At 36.2% G+C, this 20,161-nt stretch overlaps 1 protein-coding gene across 1 annotated transcript in view; it reads left to right on the top strand.

The window, feature by feature from the left end:
• Positions 1-20,161, top strand: part of Tace (ADAM 17-like protease Tace) — a 238,743-nt gene that overhangs the window by 181,668 nt on the left and 36,914 nt on the right. Inside the window, exons 14-15 of the mRNA XM_090406973.1 lie at positions 1,321-1,394; positions 18,494-18,609. Of these exons, the coding sequence (XP_090263099.1) occupies positions 1,321-1,394; positions 18,494-18,609 (190 nt within the window). The remainder of the gene's footprint in view (positions 1-1,320; positions 1,395-18,493; positions 18,610-20,161) is intronic.

Genomic DNA, 20,161 nt, shown 5'->3' with positions numbered 1-20,161 from the left:
AGTTCATGTGAACACCAATATTGAATAACTGCAGCATGGCTATCTGGGATGTTATAACTTAAATTATTATTTAAGTGGACCAGGTTCAGTAGGATTTCCCTTGATTCTACGATTTTCCTTTCAAACTCATCTTCACAGCGAAAAATATTTTCTGATCTATTCCAGCATACAGAGTGGCTTTGTTGGTCATCATTAGGATTATTTGAAAAAAGAACATGACTGGATAACGCAGTTGCATGAGATCTTTTGTATGAGATGTCTCTCTTATGCTCTTCTATGCGTTGTTCAATAGATTTGTTAGTTTGACCAAAGTATGGTCAAATTGCTGGAATAGATCAGAAAATATTTTTCGCTGTGAAGATGAGTTTGAAAGGAAAATCGTAGAATCAAGGGAAATCCTACTGAACCCGGTCCACTTAAATAATAATTTAAGTTATAACATCCCAGATAGCCATGCTGCAGTTATTCAATATTGGCGTTCACGTGAACTTGCACGCACGATTGCAACAAACAATGGCACGCCAGTTGGAACAACTTGAAAAATACAACGTTTTTATGTATCGATTATGTGAGGCAATTTGTACCTGTAATTCACAGTTTGTTTAAATAATTCAATGTTTATTAGTATTCCTTTCCTTTATAAATACCTGAAGAAGGCTGCTATATGCCGAAACTAGTAGTATTTATCATTAAAATCTTTATATGTTATCTCGGTCTTGGAGTCATTAAATCTATTTTTTTCAAATGTATAACAACCGAGTAAAAGCTGATCGCCACATATACATACATACATACATACATACACACACAATCTAGACATATGTACATAACACACATACACTCAGTGTAGCCTGTGAAACCTTCAGTTATAAGGACAGATTGAAGAATACTAATTGCAGAGTTATATAACAAGAGGTTATATTAGTGAGGCTTGTAAGTTGTATCCAAATAAAAGCTGCAATGGTGTGGGAAGGGAGATTTTCTCTGTGGATGCTACTTTTAAGAATAAGGGCAGTGACTTGGTATAAAGGTAAGATTGGACCACTAATAGAACTTCATAAGATAAACCTTATGATTCTGTAGAGCCCTAAAATAATAATATTTCCAAAAATAATGTGTTGATTTTATTAATTTTTATGGCAATTTTGCCTTTTTTTTTTTAAGAGTACCCCTAGGAAGGGATACTCCTAAATCTTGTAAATATTAATTTACAAGAGTAGCGTGGAAAATTTTACAGAAATAATGTGTTGATTTTGTGTTGTGCTCAGTTTCCATGGGAATGCAAAATAAACACATTTATTTTCTCATTTACTGTTTTAGAGGGAAATGCCAAGATGGAGAATGTATTCCTTTTTGTGAGACTTTGGGCAAGTTGTCTTGTATGTGTGACAGAGGTAAAATATTTCTGTGTATATATTATTTATTTATTTATTTATATATTATTTTTGGGAGATTGCTATTGAGCTCCAGAGTTCATTGCAGTAGACCCACAATAAATAAACAAATCACCATTCACCTACTCTTTTGACTTATTTTTATCTCTTGATGTTCAGAATTGTTAATGCTATGTGGTATACATTAATATGCTTGTGACATAAGGTGTTAAGTTTGATTGTCTCTTTTGGAAAGAAAAATCCTGAGCTTTTTAAGAGGAAATTTCTGCAGCTTCTAACTTAGACTGTCTAATTGAACACAGCCTCCAAAAGGGCTATATAAAATTTCTCGCATATATTGAATCAGGTGTCATTCCCAGTCGGATGATTCATGATGAATCCTCTATGCTAGAGAGCTATTTAAATAAACTATCATCAAATTCCTGATATGTATCCTCAAGAAGTTTAAAGGATGTTATTAATAGTACTACTTGAAAGGTTTACATTATTATGACTTCCTATTGACAATCATCTTCCAGTCTCTGTCAGGACTCCAATATTGTCATATCTTCAGTCTTCTGAATGCTTTAATCCACCTGCATGTAGGAGGATTAATACATTATAAATAACTCTCCTGGCATCATACATCGGTTTAGCTAATCTTTCTTCTCCCATTTTATATAATAGTTTTGCACGGTATGTCTTTTATACCAATTCGTTTAAAATAACACAAGACATAGTCCACCATGAACATGTGAACCATACCACTTGAGAATAGCTCTACTCACACTTCTGAATGCTAAGAATATCAAGTTCCTAACTCTAATATTATAATTTTTAATATGATTATGTCATTGATGCCATCTATTCACTCTTCTAATTTTTCTCAGAACTCGCATTTGTGATCCAACTCTCAAAATCAAAAGTTAAAATTAATACTGGCTTGTATACAGCTAATCTAGTGTTTTGACTAATTTCTGTCTTATTCCATAAAAATCCGTATCGTAACTGATTTTACCTGATACCTGATTTTACAGCAAGCCATTTCTCTATACCTCCTACTAGACTATGTATTATTCAATATACTGTTCTATTTACACCATAATTGTAGCATTTTGAAGACCTTTTCTCATGGAACTTTTCTATTTTTAGTATTACAATTGTTATTTAAGATACTGGATTTTCTACAGTCCTGTTTATAGTTCTTAGTGAAGAAGGTTCCATGGGTCGAACATATGCCTTCCATATGTTTGGGATTTTAAGACCATCATTATTGTTCAGATTGGGATGGTTGATAATGATCTCACAGGCTTCCTTAAATTTCCTTTCATACCATGTTTTAGTGCGATATAGACAGCTAATGCTTTTCCAGTAAATTCTGTGTTAGGTATTCAGGGCATGATCTGAAAAGCCAGCTTCACCATAATTATTATATTTAATGTGTCGTTTGTGTTCTTTTTGTCTGATAGGAATTGTGCGTCCTGTTTCTCCTATATATGGTATGTTGCAAGTTCAATAAATATGGTATACTCCAGGGTGGGCTAGTGGAGGAAGTGGGTCTTTGGATGAATTGAGTAAGCTTTTTAATTTTGCAGAAGGTTTAAAGGTGGCTTTGAGGTTGTATTTTTGTAGTACTCTGTTTATTTTGTCTGATATTCCTTTAATGTAGGGAATGGTTATAGTTTTACTGTAGTCTGGTTTGTCTTTGTTTTTATTGAGGTTTTGTAGTGAATTTTGTTAATAGTGTTTTGGCTGTATCCTATTTTTAGTATTACAATTGTTATTTAAGATACTAGATTTTCTAAGTCCTGTTTATAGTTGTTCTTAATGAAGAAGGTTCCATGGGTTGAATATATGCCTTCCATATGTTTGGGATTTTAAGACCATCATTATTGTTCAGATTGGCGTGGTTGATAATGATCTCACAGGCTTCCTTAAATTTCCGTTCATGCCATGTTTTAATGCGATGTAGACAGCTAGTGCTTTTCCAGTAAATTATGTGTAAGGTATTCAGGGCATGATCCGAAAGGCCAGCTTCATCATAATTATTATATTTAATGTGTCGTTTGTGTTCTTTTTGTCTGATAGGAATTGTGAGTCCTGTTTCTTTCTCGTATATATGGTATGCTGCAAGTCTCCTATATATGGTATGTATCCATTTTTTTGGAAAGTATTGCTGATAATTTTAAATTCGTCTTTCAGTGCCTGTTTACTGGAACAGATCGTCTTAGCCCTGTTTTTTAGAGTGTTGATGACACCTAGTTTTTGTGTTGGGTGGTGGTAGGAGTTTATGTGTATATATTGTCCTGTATGTGTCGGTTTCTGGTAAACAGTGAAGGAAAAATTGCCAGAGGGAAGACATGTGACAAGTGTATCTAGAAACGGAAGTGTGTTATGTTTTTCAATCTCAATTGTGAACTGTATTCGTTTATGTTGTTTATTTAGTTGGCTAAGGAATGTGTCTAGCGGCCATGGGACCAGAACGCGAAAACTTTTTTATTATCCCGAAATGTCAGGATAATAAAAAATAAGCTGTAGTTTATTTTTTATTATCTTTATTAAACTAAGTTTTTTTAACACGGTTGTAAATTCCCAAAAATGTTTAAATGAATGCATACACATCTTCCTTTATGGTCTTATTTTTAAGGCTCTGCTGCCAGGTAGTACTATTTCACAGTTGTTCTTCAGTTGCTCTCCTGTCTTTGGTGGTTGGAAGGAGCCTGTGATATTAGCAACATGCAAGTGATAAGTAAACGTCTATTAGAAGACTAAATAGATTTATTAAGACAAATGGATTGTGTTCCTGTTAGAAAAAAAAGCCTTTCATCAAATTATTGACCAATTTTCCCACCTTCATTCTTTCTAAAATAATTGAGAGAGGTAATACCAGTTCTGTTCTTCATCTGGAGAACCACATATATTCAGCCACTCTAGGCTCACGGCAGGTGTTCTTTTAACCCTACATCATGTATCACTGAAAAAGTTTTGGAAAAATTAGTGTTGTTGCTAGTGGCATTTTTAGGACTGATTACATCTGCAGTTTATCATCCTTTAGTCTGTCATTAATCTTTGTAAATGGATCACCAATTTTTTCTCTAGCCATTCATTGTATATTATGTGCATTGGTTACTGTGTTATCTGCACTGGTCACCTGACCAGTATAGATGACGCAGTAACAAGGTCATTCTCCAGCAGTCATTTCTACTACTGGCCACATTGTGAAAACACTCTGTTAGATCTGAAACGGCTGACCTCACTCTAAATGAGGTCACCTTTCCAGAGTTTAACAGAAGATATCCATTAAATAAGCATACTTATCATTTTGGCACAATTTAACTATGTCTTAAAAGAAATAACAACTGGCAGATTAGAATAAGAACTTTGTATTGTAGTTAGTGTGTGTTTGCACTTTATTGTAACTGTAAGTCAACAAAAAAGAGCTCACATGAGAGTAATTATCAGTGAATTTCTACACATGAAAGAATGCCAATAATTCGGTAACAAGGGACAAAGGTCGCCCAATACTACAATAGCAGCGCAAGCGTCCGTGGGTGCTACCTCTGAGAAAACATCAAGACGCATGCATTCCCGGAATTGGAAAGCCCCGTATGAGGAATGGTGAAGTCACCCAGTCAGGGACGAATCGAAAGGGCGAAAGGAGAGATCAAACTCGGAAAGGTGGCGCTCATGGGGAGCGTATAAAACCTTCAACACAGAATTGAACCCCCCCCATTTTGTTTGTTCCTGTATTCTCACCGTGTGCTTCGAGTCGTCATCGTGTTCCAGTTCTTATCTTTAAGAGCTGATCTTAGAGAAATCGCAGTATGGCACCGCCACAGAACACAGCAAATTTCGAGCGCAGGCCGTCAGTAAGAAATAGCATCGACGTAAATCCTTAGTAAAGAAACCGAGCACCCGATCCAGGGAGAGCATGTGGCAACAGAACTAAGGCAGCCAGAACCTCGCAAGAAGGAAGAATGGAGAAAATCCGTTCTTCTTTCTTGAAGAACGGATTTTCTTCAAATCCGTTTCTTGATCGGTTGGATTCAGTAATGCAGAAGCTATCAGAAATCACCTCCCAACAAGCAACAGTAAATCCTCCGAGTCAAGGGAGAACTATTGATCTGAGCAATGGTAGAGAACCCCCAAGGTGCTTCAAGTGAGACAAGATTGGACACCTTGCTCGTGACTATTATGTAAATAGGAAATGCTTTGGTAAGGGCCATAATGGAGAGTTAAACTCGCACACATATACGAGCAGAGTATGGAATAAAGGGCAAGGAAAGAAGGAGCAGCCTAATGAATTGATGGTGATAGCCAGTGCATATGGAAAACAGTGCAAAGCCTTGCTGGACACTGGAGCCCAGTCGTCCATCATGTCTGAGGACTTCTTTATGACAATGCAGCCCTACATTAAGGATAATATCACCCATCTCAGGCGACATGTGAGAATATCAGGTGTTACAACCTCCAGCACTCATGCTTCAAGATCGGTGAATCTCAAGATATACCTACCAGAATTCAAGTTGTGTGTTTGGCAAGAGTTTCTGGTCCTGTCCGGGTCCTCTTTCCCACACATTAAGCTGATTCTGGGTAATGATTTCCTGTCAAGGTATAAATTTAGGTGTGATTATATAAGGAGGGAGAGCAGGAGAATCCAGTCTCAGACAGACAGACAGTTCTCCAGGTACACTTGGTTTGGAGAGTGCATTGGGGCAAGTATACCAAATGAACGATTGTCAACCAGGGTAGGGGAAAGGAACTATGAGAACCAGAATCAAGACAAGATATGAGAACAAACCAGGTATAATCTTAGGCCCCGTCAAAATGGTAAGGTAGACCACAGGAAGGGAGTTATCCCCTGAGTGAACATACCTCTAATGAATGGAGTTCTAATGAAAGGATCTTAACCTGAGATGTGTCTCGGACAGCTAACCAAGGTGCGAAAGAAGGCATAAGTAGGGCAAATAGGAGAAGGAAACTCAAAAAGGGAAAAAAGTCAGGATAAAGCACATAGCAGAATTCAGTGCCTACAATTTACCAGGGGTTTCTTCAATAAGCAGCAAGTTCCTGAAGGAATGAGGAGAGAAGGAATAGAAAGTTTGTCAGTTGACAGGAAGGAATCCAAGGGGATGAATTACACCAATAGAAAGCTAAATGACAATGCTGTCAAAAACAAGGGCACACTTGACTTCTATAATCTTGGGAATCCACAGCATGAAGAGTGGATAAGGAGCAGGAAATCCTTGAAAAAATTGGAACCCCAGATGTAAGAAAAAATTTATAAAAAAAATTTTTAAAGAGGAAGGGAACCTTTGTTAAATTTGTGATTTTTGTAAACTTTATAAGAGAATTTATTTGATCACAATTTGACAAGTAGAAACCTTAATAAGAAAACCATGCTTGCATCTAAGTATAAAATGAAATAAATATATTGAAAAGAATAATTATTGACTTGTATAAGAACATTGATTGTATAATATTAGAAAAATGAGATAATTAATTTACAGTATTTAGTTATAAGAATTTGGCATGTAAAAGGCTTGCTTGTTATACACTTGAAACAAGAGATTGTAAGGTATGCTAATTCTTAGAAAAAATGGGTGAGCTGATGGAGTTTGATAAAGCTTACTCATAGGTTTACCTAGAACCGAAGTAAAGTCCAAGGTCACGGTTCCCGATTTAGACACTACTGTGGATCAGTCTTGTGCACATGGCCCACCAAAGATGGAAGGTTCAGCAGGGAGATGCCACCCTAACAGGTTACGAGAAACATATCCAAATGTCGGGGGGAAGAAAATTAATTGCAGGAGGTGCCAGTAGGGTCATAATATAAAAGGGTTAGGAACCTCCCCCTACGAGGTCTTTGGCCAGTTTTCATTTGGAAGTTACCTTATGCAGTTTCCTCAGGAGTCCCCTCCATCCACCACGACATGGAATACTAGTAAGTGGGATTTAGGTCCCGTTTTTCCTACCATCAAGAACAAAGAATGCCACATGGTCAGGAAGAAAGGTATTTACCACATATTAAGCCAACCCTAGTCTAAAGGAAGGAGACTATCAGTGGAAATTGTGGATATCCTCATGGTGAATCTGATGTCTGCAGAACAGCAGATAGATCGTGTTTCCTTAGAAGAAGCCTGATATGCTGCAACCGAAATGGCCCTCGTGTTCCGAAGCACCCAGATATGTCCCACTACAGAAGGAAATTTTCTTCAGGAATCGCAGACAAGTAATGTCTAGTAGAAGAGTTTCATCAAATGGTATTGTGAAAAGTTTTATGTTAATTCTGTTAATCTGATATGGCTGTAATTGTAATTTGTATTACTAAGCAATTGAAGGACTTGAACGAGAGTTGAACTAGGACTTTAGCTCCTTAATAGTATAGAGAAAGAGGGAACTAGTTTATCAGTATTACTGAACGAGCAATAGTGTGTATAGATGCTAGTATATGTAATTTACCCTTAACTAAAAGAGGTCAAGAGAATTGAATGTGGCATTCATTGTAGTAACGGAATTGCTAAGCCCACATAACTCTTGTAAATTAATGTATGTTATCCAATTGTGTCTAATTGAATTATTGTGTCATATTATTGTGCTTAAGCAGGTGAAAGATTTAAGCCAACTTAATCATTGACGGAAAAGCCCCTTTGTCTTGTGTGTGTAGAGTCCTTTGTGGAGGCATAACAGTTGATCCCACGTGCTAGTGTAAAATTTTCATATTTTGTATTTTGCTTATCTTATTAACATTGTATCATCTTAGTATTGAATTGTAGTTTTTAGAATTTAATGTCCTGTATTGTAATTATGAGTTTAATAAACTTTTGCTTATCAAATATTCAGTTGTCTGAAATTGCCATTCAATGCACTGCTTGTTATAGCGTACGAACCTAGGTGCGCAGGGGGGAAGAAAAAAGTTAAGTTACGAGATCACGACTGCATGATTATTTCACTTCTAGACTTATTTAGGAATTTGCTTCTTGTTTTAAATTTCTTTATAAACTAAATATCCTAAATGGCGCAGCTTTAAAAAATGAATGTTTTAGGATACTAAGAGGAGCAAGAGCTTAGGTTTCTAGTACGGAGGTGACAATATGCGAAGAAAAAGGATAAGATATATAAAAGAAAGGAAAGTATAAGGGAAATATATAAATAAACAAGAATGGGACACAACAGTTCTGTGACTTATTTTAATTAATGTTTAGATGTATGATTTAAATCTAATTAGTAAGAGGAAAAACACAGTAAAAATTATTTAATAAATAATTAAATGGAAAATTATATGAATTTTCCAAGAAGCATGGAAAATTCATATAATAATAAATAGTGTGTTATAACAATGGCCATATTTTTGTTGTCACATTTGTTGTCACTTTCACACAGGTGTTTAGTGGGAGTAGTGAATTGGTAAGAGATGGGTTATTAATCAATCTAATTTCTCTTCCTTTTATTGAGTCAAGCATTTTGAGGGAGCTCTTAGGGGCCTGACTCCAAATGTGAGAGCAGTATTCAATAGTTGCGTGGATTTGTGATTTGAATAACATTAGCAGCTGTAGAAAGTTTTTTACCTTGGGTATACTATATGTTAAAGATACCAAGCAATTTTTATAAATAAACTTGGTTTTAATCCTTTTTTCCTAGTAAGCAAACAGACAAGTAAGTCAAGTTTGCGCCTGAACATAGTTCAAGTCTGAAGGATTAAAACCAAGTTTATTTATAAAAATTGCTTGGTATCTTTAACATAAGATTAGCAGCTGTTCAGAAGTGAAGTAATGTCTTGAGCGAAAGAGAAATCCTAGTTTTTTAGAAGCTGAGGATGCAATACCTGTGATGTGTTTATGCCAGGAGAGGCTTGATTCAGGGTGATTCCAAGAAGATAAATCTCATCTTGTCTGGAAATTATTTTTGACAACACTCAAATACTGGGAGAAAATGGTTCTTTTTTGTGAGAGATAAGACAGAACTGGGTTTTACTAGCCTTGAAATTGATGAGGTTATCTGAATCCTATTGGAGGATGACTTGGAAATCAGAATTAACGGCAGTAGTGGTTGATGTTCTGTAAGTTGAGGTGAGTTGTATAGAGTAAGGTTTATCAAATGAAAGGGAAGCGTGCAATGTGCTGTCATCTGCAAAACTGTGCATTGGAGGTCAACTGAAGTAGATCATTGATATATAGAAGGTTGTAAACTATGACATCATTAGTATCCTAGAAAAAAAAGAAAAAACTACAATTGCTAGGATGATTTCTAAGGACTTTTTTGAAACGCGTTCACATTTGCAGATGCAGCAACTTTCTATCATTCAAAAAAAACCTTGAGCTAGTGTCCATCCCATGCTGTGCAGTTCCAGACTTTTAATCAGTTTAATATAAGTTGGTATTTTGGGATATTCTGGCATATTCACAATTGCATATAAGAATATAATGATTGTTATAAAAAAAGCACACCCCAACTCAACATCACCAGAGTTAAAGATCGGTACTATCAACATAAGAAGCCTGAATGGCAAAGAAATGGAGCTAGCTGAGGAATTAGATAAGTACCAGATCGACATAATAGGGGTTACTGAAACAAAAAAAAGACAAAAACTGGTGAGATCTATCTGAGCAATAAATACAAGAAGTTATATTCAGGCAATGACAGTAATGGAAAAGAAGGAGTAGTCATAGTATTCAACACAAAATACGGGGCTCATCTTCTTGAATGGCAATCAGTCTCAAGTAGAGTGATGTGGGCAAATATCATGTGGGCAAGATCTGTCCACTGGGAAATTGGACAATGAGACTTCTTTGTGTCTATGATCCCACAGAAGGTTCTACTAAGGTAGAAGTGGAGAAATTTTTTGATGCTTTAGAAAAAGCAACTGACACAATGAAAAAGGAAAAGTTGGTCCTTGTTGGGGATATAAATAGCAGAGTAGGAAATGATTGTCAGACACAAAAATATTTTGAGAAAATTTGGAGAAAAGAGCAAAGCCAATAATAATGGCAAATACCTGTTGGATTTCTGCTCAGGTCATGGACTGATTATTACTAACACCATGTTCCAACATAAAAATGTTCACAAATTCACATGGAGAGAAGAGGCAAGGAATAAGAAAAGTCTCATTGACTATGTTATTGTCGATAGTGATGTTTTCTCCCTAGTGTACAGAGGATTTGAAATCGGAAGTGATCACTATTTAGTCTTGAGCAGGTTAAAACTGAATTTCATATTGAAAAGAATGACATGTAAGAAAGTTTTAAAGCGAATAAAAGTTGAGCAGCTCTCAGATGTGAAATGTAGACTAAAATATACAAAGATGATTGAAGAAAAAATGAAAGAGTTTGAGAACAAAAACCAAACCTTGAAGAAAACCCTGATTGATTTAGCCAGAGAGGCATGTGGTGAGGTTGTCTACGAGGATAGAAAAATCAGAACTCCATGGTGGACACAGGAAGTTAAAGAGGTAGTGAAAGAAAAGAAGAAAGCATATCAAACGTTCCTGGCAAATAAGTCCGCTTGTGCTCTCAGAGAATACAGAGACAACTGTAATTTCTAAACACTGTGTAAAACTAGCTAAACAAAACTCATGGGAGGAATTTGGCAGGAACATAGAAAATAAATATCAAGAAGGTGGTAAGATATTCTGGAGGTTGTTGAAGAAGCTTAGAAATGGAGGAAAGAATGCTGTAAAAGTAATTAGAGATGATAAAGGTTACATGAAAACAGGAGAAAAAGATATCCTTGAAGTATGGAGTAATTACTTCAAAAAATTGCTAAATGAAACAAGCAGTGATAGCATAGTGGTAAAAAACACACAACAGGCATACAGCAAGAATGCATATCCATACTTGAAGTAGAAAAAGCCATCAAAGGCTTGAAATGTGGAAAGGCAGCAGGAGTAGATGATATTCGACCAGAAATGCTAAAATATGGTATAAAAGTCTTACAGTGGCTGCAGTGCATAGGTTAGAAAGCCTGGACAGAGGGACAAATTCCCAATGATTGGAGTAGAGCTCTAATAGTACCCATATATAAAAAGGGGAATAAAACTGAATGTGAGAATTACAGAGGTATTTCCCTACTGAATGTTCCTGGCAAGATCTATGCAAGCATACTTGAGAAACGGTTGAGAAGAATTGTGGAAGAAAAGCTTGGTGAAGAACAAGGTGGATTCAGGCCAAATAGAGGCTGTCAGGATCAGATCTTCACTTTACGACAAATAGTTGAGAAAGCATGGGAATATAACAAAGATCTGTATTTAAGTTTTGTAGATCTGGAATAGGCATATGACAAGGTGCCAAGAGAGAAGCTATTCAATACGCTACAGTTATATGGTGTCAATGGGGCATTATATCATGCAATGCTTAATCTGTATTTGAGTTGTAAGTCGGCAGTTAGAATTGAAGGGAGTACAGGAAGATGGTTTAATGTTAAATCTGGTGTGAGACAAGGATGTACATTATCCCCCCTGTTATTCATTATCTATATGGATCACATTATGAAGGAAAGTGGTATTAAACATGATACCAGAATTGGAGATGTTAATGTCACCTCTTTGCTTTATGTGGACGATGTTATACTTCTAAATGAATCCGCTACAAGTTTGCAAGATTCTCTGTCTAAATTGAATAACTGTTGTAATAGATATGGTATGAAGGTGAGCATTAAAAAGACAATGAAAATAGGCAGAATCATTGAAAATGTCAACTGTGTTGTGAACAGGGAACCTGTGGAACAAGTAAAACATTTCAGCTACTTAGGCACAATTTTTAGTGAAGATGGTAAATTAAATATGGAAATAGACAGAAGAATCAACAAAGCTGGTATTATAGGAAGTCAATGGAATAAATTCATATGTAATAAGAGAGAGAAATTAGTCGGAACATTAAATTAACTGTATACATGACAGTGTTCAAATCAGTTTTAACTTATGGATCTGAGAGCTGGGTCAGAAGTAAAACACTTGACCAAAGACTGGAGACCGCAGATATGAGAGTCCTGAGAAAGATTACAGGCGTGAGTAGATGGCATCAATGGCAATATCATATTAAAAACGAGGATATTAGGAAAGGACTTGACATTGACAACATTCCAGGAATGCATTAGTAGAGCTAATCTCAGATGGTATGGTCACTTAAACAGAATAGGCAAGGAAAGATTAGCAAAACAAGTGTTCTCTGCCAGGTTGGCAGGAAAATGACCCAGAGGAAGACCAAGATATAGGTGGATTGATAAGGTAAAATGTGCCTTAGACAATAGAAATATGAGATCTGATATTGATAATATTGGAGTCTTGACGAGTGACAGACTGATTTGGAGGAAAATTGTAGATAGGAGGTTAGTAATGATGTAAATGTTTCATGTAATACTATCGTATCCTGTAAACCCGTTGAAGGTACATATCAGGAATTTGATGATGTTATGTGACTGTTCCATTTTATTTATTTATGTATTATTTTTTGATGTCTTCTTATGGAAAAAACATGGATTTGTTTTGAATCCTAGTCAAATCAGAAGGAAAGCTTGTGAAAATCCATCACAAATCAGTGTATACTGTAGAAACTATCGATATCAATGCCACAAGATGAGTTAGCAAATTAAAATTAGAGAATATACTTTTGAATGTTATTCTAGGTAAAACAGACTATTATATAGTCAGATTTGTGAAAATCAGAGAAAGTTGATGAATGGATTCAACAAGGCTTCCCTGTGGCTGCCTGAGAACTTTTTAAGAATAGGGTATTATAAATATAGTGTCTCAATAATCATAGAAAGGCTAGGATACCAGAAAATTGGTTGCAGATGGTACCGTGGCTATTTATAGAAGGGGGAGTTTGAAATGTTTGAGATTTGAAATTTGCTAAGATCTTTTAGAGCCAACTTTAAACAGTCCTTTCAAAGGTTGTTATTTGTGATGACCCTCTATAGCTTGGTTAGTTTCAACAATGCCCTTTAGCTGGAAAAGCTTGGTTTCAAATCCCATCTAGTGTGCAAAGAATCTTTATCAGCACTTTTCAATTACAGGTGAGTTAGCCATCCCAATATGGGAGTGATAAGGTTTCCCTCCCAGAAACTCAGTTTTTGATCCTGTAACTAGACAAACCAGCCAGGAGAACATGCACACAATTGACAAAAAGAAATTCCTTATAACCAATAGCTTTATGTTAGTTTCATAAGATGATACTATACCAGCCTGTATATGTTTCACCACCGTTGTATCATCGTATGTTAACTAACTAACATTATCACTGATGAAGCTGGGTCTTTCACTACATCAGTGAATAATAACTAGTCTGATACAATGCAGATTAGGAGAAAAGAGAGAGAAATACTAACTATGCAGCAAATGAAGACAAGAAAACCATCAAGTCAGGAGGATTGATTACCTTCATGCTATAACTCTTAGAATGGAGTGGAATAGAAGAGCTAAGAAAAACTATTTTATCACATATATGAAAGCAGATATGTTTAAGATGAATTCAGGAATTTCATCTTTATATAACAAAATCACTGTTTATAGTGAACCGAATCAAATCAAAAACAGTAAGTGGAATAAAGAATGAAAAATAGAAGAACAAGAGAGAGAATACCTTCAGAATAAGAATGATACTAGAAAGATACTTGGAAATTCAAAACAGTGTTTATCATTGTTTTATAATTATAATAAAGCATTTGATAGTGTTAAGACTTATATCCTGTATGTATTTAAAATGAAAAGCCAAACCGCTAGTTTTCTGGCAACTTAATAGATATTAAAGGGATAAAAATCCTATGTTGTTATATAGCCAGTAAGTGAAACTCAAGATCGAGAACTACGATCTATGAGTTTCAATGCCGAAAAACTATCAGTGGGCAATTCGAAGCAAAGGTGGAGCAAGATCCCTCACTATTCTTGATATTCTCTCATAATGTAAAACACAGCTCCTAGGAGATGTAATACTGTCATTACATTATGAGGAGAGGTCACTACCCAGACCGGTTTCAACCTTTTTTTGAGGTCTCATCAGTGAGTAGGTAGAATTCACACAGTATCTATCATACTTTGCCTTGAACTCATTCACAGTCATAGCATCCACAACAGACTCTGGCAGCATATTCCACTCATTCAGTATTCTAAAAGTAAAAAACCTAGCTCTAACACCCTTACTAACCACACTCTTGCCCAGCTTCCATGGATGGCCCCTTTCACAACCAGTCCTGTTCTCAAAAATATCCTCTGAATTAATCCTATAGAAACCCTTTAGTAATTTGAATGTCTCAATCATATCTCCCCTTTTCCACCTATCAACTAATTTCTGTAATCCACAAATCTTCAACCTGTTCTCATATGGTTCATTCCATAGACCCGCTATCATCTTGGTCACTCGCCTCTGGATCCTCTCCACCTCCTCCCCATCTAGAAGAAACCCAGGCGACCAAATCTGGGCACAGTAGTCGAGATAGTCTTATCAAGGCTCGATAAAAGAGGAACAATAACTTGCTTTCTCTGCTCGTCAATGTATTTTTTAGCAGCCAAGTGATTTGATGAGCTGATTTAGCCACTTTTGCAGTGTGCCCCCTAAACTTCAACTCCCTGTCCACCAACACTCCCAAATCCCTGGCTTCATCAATCTCCTGGAGTACCGTTCCACCAGTGTGGTATACTGCTGCTAATCTTTTCACCCCAAAATGCATAACCTTACATTTTGTCACATTAAATTGACATCCATTCTCCTTAGCCTAGAACTCCAATCTATCCAAATCATCCTGCAAAATTCTGACATCTTCTGCATTCACTATCGCCCTCCCCAACTTTGCATCATCAGCAAACAAATGAACTGTGCCTCTCAGATCCTTTCCTATATCGTTAATGAACAAATTAAATAGTAGTGGTCCATGAACAGAACCTTGCGGCACACCACTAGTCACAGGCCATCTTTTGGACTCTACTCCTGAATAAACTACTCTCTGATATCTCTCCATCAACCACCCACCTATCCATCTCACCAACCCTATATCCATCCTCATATGTTGCAGTTTATGGATTAGAATTCCATGTGGTATCCTGTCAAAGGCCTTAGCCATGTCCAGCAGTATCACCGTAAACCCATTACCCCTATCCAGTTCAGCTGTCACTGTGTTATAAAACTTGAGCAAGTTACTGAGGCATGATCTACCCTTTACAAAACTATGCTTCCCCCCATACAGTATCTCATTTTCATCAATCCATTCCTGTATTTTATTCTTGACTACTTTCTCCAAGACCTTGACAACGACTCCTGATATGCTGATCGGTTGGTAATTGCAACAGCTGTCTTGGATCCTCTATGCAGTGGAACTATTTTTCCCTTTTTCCACTCCTTCGGGACTAAACCAGACCCAAGACTCAGATTAAACAACATGGTCAAGGGCACTGACAATTCTTTTGCTGCTTCACATAAGACCCGTGCTGGTATACCATCCAATCCCACAGATGTATTCACATTAAGGTTTTGTAATTGACTATTCACCTCCACTTCATTCACCACAATTCCCGTATAAACTAATGGTTCCTTCATTCCTTCAGTGTCACCACCTGGATGATATACTCTTGCAAAGGGCTCACTCAGTAATTCCACTATATCAACTGATTCAGTGACCTCCCTACCATCGGCATTCCCTAAAATCATTCTGCCGTGTGCCGTTTTTCTCTTACTTGCAGCATATCGAAAAAACTGTTTGGGATTCTCTTTAGCTTACATGACTAATTTCCTTCCATAATCCCCTTTTGCTTTTCTTACCACACTCGTTACCCTTCTAGCCTGCACTTTATACCATTCGTGAGCCTGCAGGTCACCTTTCTCCTTAAATTCCCTCCATAGTTGTTTCTTTTTTTTGCAGCTCAAGCTTAATGGTGTTATTCATCCATTTAATCCCTACTTGATTTACTATTCGGACTCTAGGTATAGAGTCAGCCATTACCTCCTGCAAATGCTCCTTGACCACTTCTCATGCATTATCAACATCCAGCCCTTGCAGTTTTACATGCCAAGGCACTGAACCAAGCAATCTCCTAAGCTTTTCATGCTTACCAGCACGGTAATTCCACATGTACCCTGTTTTAATCAAAAATTTCACACATTTAGCCACCTCCCAGGTCAGGATCTTATGATCACTTTCACCAATTGGTGGCAACATGGTCATATTCATTACGGTCAAGTTCAGATGTTACTAGGTCAAGCACTCTCAAACCCCTAGTATTTTCCATTACATGCTGTCTCGGATAGCTATCCCTTAATAACTGCATAAAATTCAGTTCCTTCCTCACATGTGTTCTCTCCTCTTTCCATTCAGTGTTACCATAGTTGAAATCCCCCATAATAATTACCCTCCTTCCACTCATTGCATCAATTTGTTTATGCATACTATCTCCACCATGTATTCCATCACCTGGTATATAGCAGCACCTACTGTATATTTTGTTCTGCTAGTCTCAATCTCACACCAAATAGCCTCAGATAAGCTCATTTCACTATCCTGCAATTTAACTTCTATTCTCCTTGGCTGCAGTTCATCAGCTATCATCAATAACACTCCTCCCCCATTTTATTCTCTCTGTCCCTCCTGAACACACTATACCCTTCACATTCTCTCCCACTAACTATATCATCTTCTGTCAGTCATGTTTCACTAATGCCAATAACCTGTGGCCAGGAAGAGCCAACCAAGGCCAAAAATTCTTCCTTCTTGTTCCTAATACTCCTAGCATTAGTATACATGAAATGCAGAGGTCCATTTGTTCCACCCCTATCTTGATGCATTATACTAACTATCCCATTCTGATCTCTTGTCCTTCGTACTATCTCAGGCACATTATATACATTCTTACACTCAACTGCCTCAATGATGTCTGCATATCCTCTCCCCCCCCCTTAATTGTTCTAGTTTCCCTGATTTTGCACATCCACTTTCACTTCATTCAGCAACACTTTTTCCAGTCTCCGCACACTAAATCCATTCAGATGCAAGCCATCCATCTTGTACAAATCCTTTCGCCCATCAAACTCACTATACACGTCCACAAACTCCACACCACATCTTCTGCATAACCTGCGCGTAGAGTCATTTGCAATTATGGCCCTCCTCCTAACCTCTTCTCTGTCATACCGTGGCAACAGACTCACTATTCTAACTCTCTCACTCTATTCTTTTGCTACCTCTAATAATTCCTTTAAGTCATCTCTCATAGCAATTTTATCTCCTTTCAAATCATTTGTTCCTTCTACGATTATCATTTCTTTCACCCTCTGCTTTTGCACTCTAATTCTCTCACATACATCCTTAATTTTCACACCCAACAATTTAGGTTAATAAAATGGAAGTTAAAAAATCTTATATGGGGCCATATTGTGAAACAAGACATTCTTCAAGAAAGATTTATTAGATGAAAGAATTGAGGAAAAATGAAAAATAGATGACAATTACTCACATAGTTCAGAAACAAAGGATTTGGAACTGAACTGTGTAGAAAGAAAGAATAGCATGATATGCAAATCCATAATAACCACCTCCTGAAGGGCAATAACTTAGTAGGATTGGTATTGTTGACCAAGTAGTTAAAGCCTTCACTCTGCACTGCTAAGTCGTGTGTTCAAGTTCTACTGTAGCAATTGTGTTTTTAGAAAGTCTTTTTAATTAGTAAATGATCTTTGTTGCCCAATGTAATACCATTGCCATTCTTTATTAGACCTAGAATGAAAAAAAAACATGTTTAATCTCCAAAGATGAGTTTCAAGTTATTCTCTAACCACCACCTACAGAACTAATGTGCTCCAAGTTCTCAGTCTTTTGTAGATAGTATTGTTATATAAGAAGGGAGGGGGGGTGGAGAGTGAAAGATTTGTATTTATTCATGGTATTGTGGTAGTTTTTAGTTTACTGTATCCATGAATGGTAACGCATAAAGTTGAAGTTTAATCTTTGATTGCATTTACAATAAAAATTATTTGGGAATATAAATGACTTACACATTTTTATGCAATAGTGATATATGATAATCTGCTTATAAGCCTAATTGTAGTTAGGGGAAAGAGAAAAAATAAATCAGCACTTAACCTTGTAGCAGTTTTCCATTTATTTAAAACAACTAAGAGCCATTTTCCATTTTATTTAAACAGAAGAAGATGCCTGTAAAAGATGTTGTCGACCTAACTTAAATTCTACTTGTAGTCCTATACCACCAATAGAAATTCTCAGGGATGGAACTCCATGTATACATGGATATTGTGAAAAAGTAAGACATATTTTGTTATATATATTTTTATTCAAAAGTATATATATTTCTCATTACCTGTTCTGTAAACATTATAAGATATACATTTCTTGCAAGCTATGGAGTACTAATTACTTGGGCAAGAACATTTAAATACTTTAGCTGTGCTGTCTGTTCATATCCCATCACAGCTGCACCATTTATGTCAGTCTTCGTCTTATTGATCCTGTCGTGAACTCTGTCATCTACTGTAAATATTTCCTCCTCTTTTATTTTAATAAACTAGGTTCTTATTCCATGCCTATGTTTTTCGTTATAATATAACGAGAGAGAGAGAGAGAGAGAGAGAGAGAGAGAATGAATTCAGCAAAAATGAATGGTGAAACAACCAAACATATTGGTTGGTTGATTTATGGTTTATGGGTGCAAGAGTATATAAAATTATGATCCTTTTATTTACTCACACCCATATACACACCTTAAAGTTCATGAGTCAAGCCTTTTCTTGTATGTTAGTTACAGAATGTCTGTAGGAAAAAAAAAATCAATATATTTACCCAATAAGTCAGACATATACAAAAGTTTCAATAGTTCAAGTAAAATTTGACTAGTATTTTAATTAAACTCTAAAAACATACTTTCTTGAGAAGTCTTAATTATTGGCTTTTTCCCAAGGCAAGTACAAAATAACAGCAAATGTTCCCAATCACACACAAAGAACAGTGACAGTCTATACCTGTACTTTCCACTGTGCCTTATTGTAAATATATTCACTTAAGCAGAAACCTAATGTATTAATGATTATTTTCATCAGCTTTAACTGTCCAAAGACGAAGAGAAGAGCATAGGTTCCTTTCCTTGAAACATTTCCTGCTTTTTCTGCCAGTTGTCATGTATAAATGTTTATACATTATATGGTTTTTTCTTTACAGTTGATAACAACAAAAGTTCATATCATGTTTACTAACAAAGGTAAATTAGTTCATTCACAGAAACTTTAAATAAAATGTAAACCAATGTTTTTTCTCCTGCTTACTCATTTTTATGGGAATCTTGAACAATTCTCCCTTCTCATTTTACACAACTCCATTTCTTTTCCCCTCTTCGTGGTGTATTTTTTTCACATGTCTATCAGCTGTTTTCAAGCAGCTGCAATCATAGAAAATGCAGAGAATCTTATATTGTTATCACAATATAAGATTCTCTGCATTTTCTATCATTGCAGCTGCTTGAATGAAATGACAAGAATTGGGTATCACAAACAGTAGTTCATTAATTACAGACAAGGTATGTTTGTCAGTGATACATTTGAGCGAAGCTTCTCTTCATCTTCTCTTCTTTATTGTAACATCAAGTAAGATGTCTATTTAATGAAATCTGCATAAAAATGCCCATGAGTTGTTCCAGTGATGTAAAAAGGTATCACACTTTGTTGATTCTTCTGTTGTTGCTAAATATTGTTTTCTGTCAGTGGCTTTTACTGTGATGAAGTTGAGACTTAGTAGCCTTACTGGTCTTCTTTCAATACCTGCTGCTTCACTCCTTTTACAGTGGAATGTTGTTCTGGCAAAAC

This window comes from Typopeltis vanoorti, chromosome 17 (genome assembly GCF_054136105.1).
Source record: "Typopeltis vanoorti isolate ZY-2024b chromosome 17, IOZ_Tvanoo_1.0, whole genome shotgun sequence".
Taxonomy (NCBI): Eukaryota; Metazoa; Arthropoda; class Arachnida; order Uropygi; family Thelyphonidae; genus Typopeltis; species Typopeltis vanoorti.
Note: the sequence above shows the minus strand (reverse complement) of the source record. Positions and strands in the feature narration are given on the sequence as shown.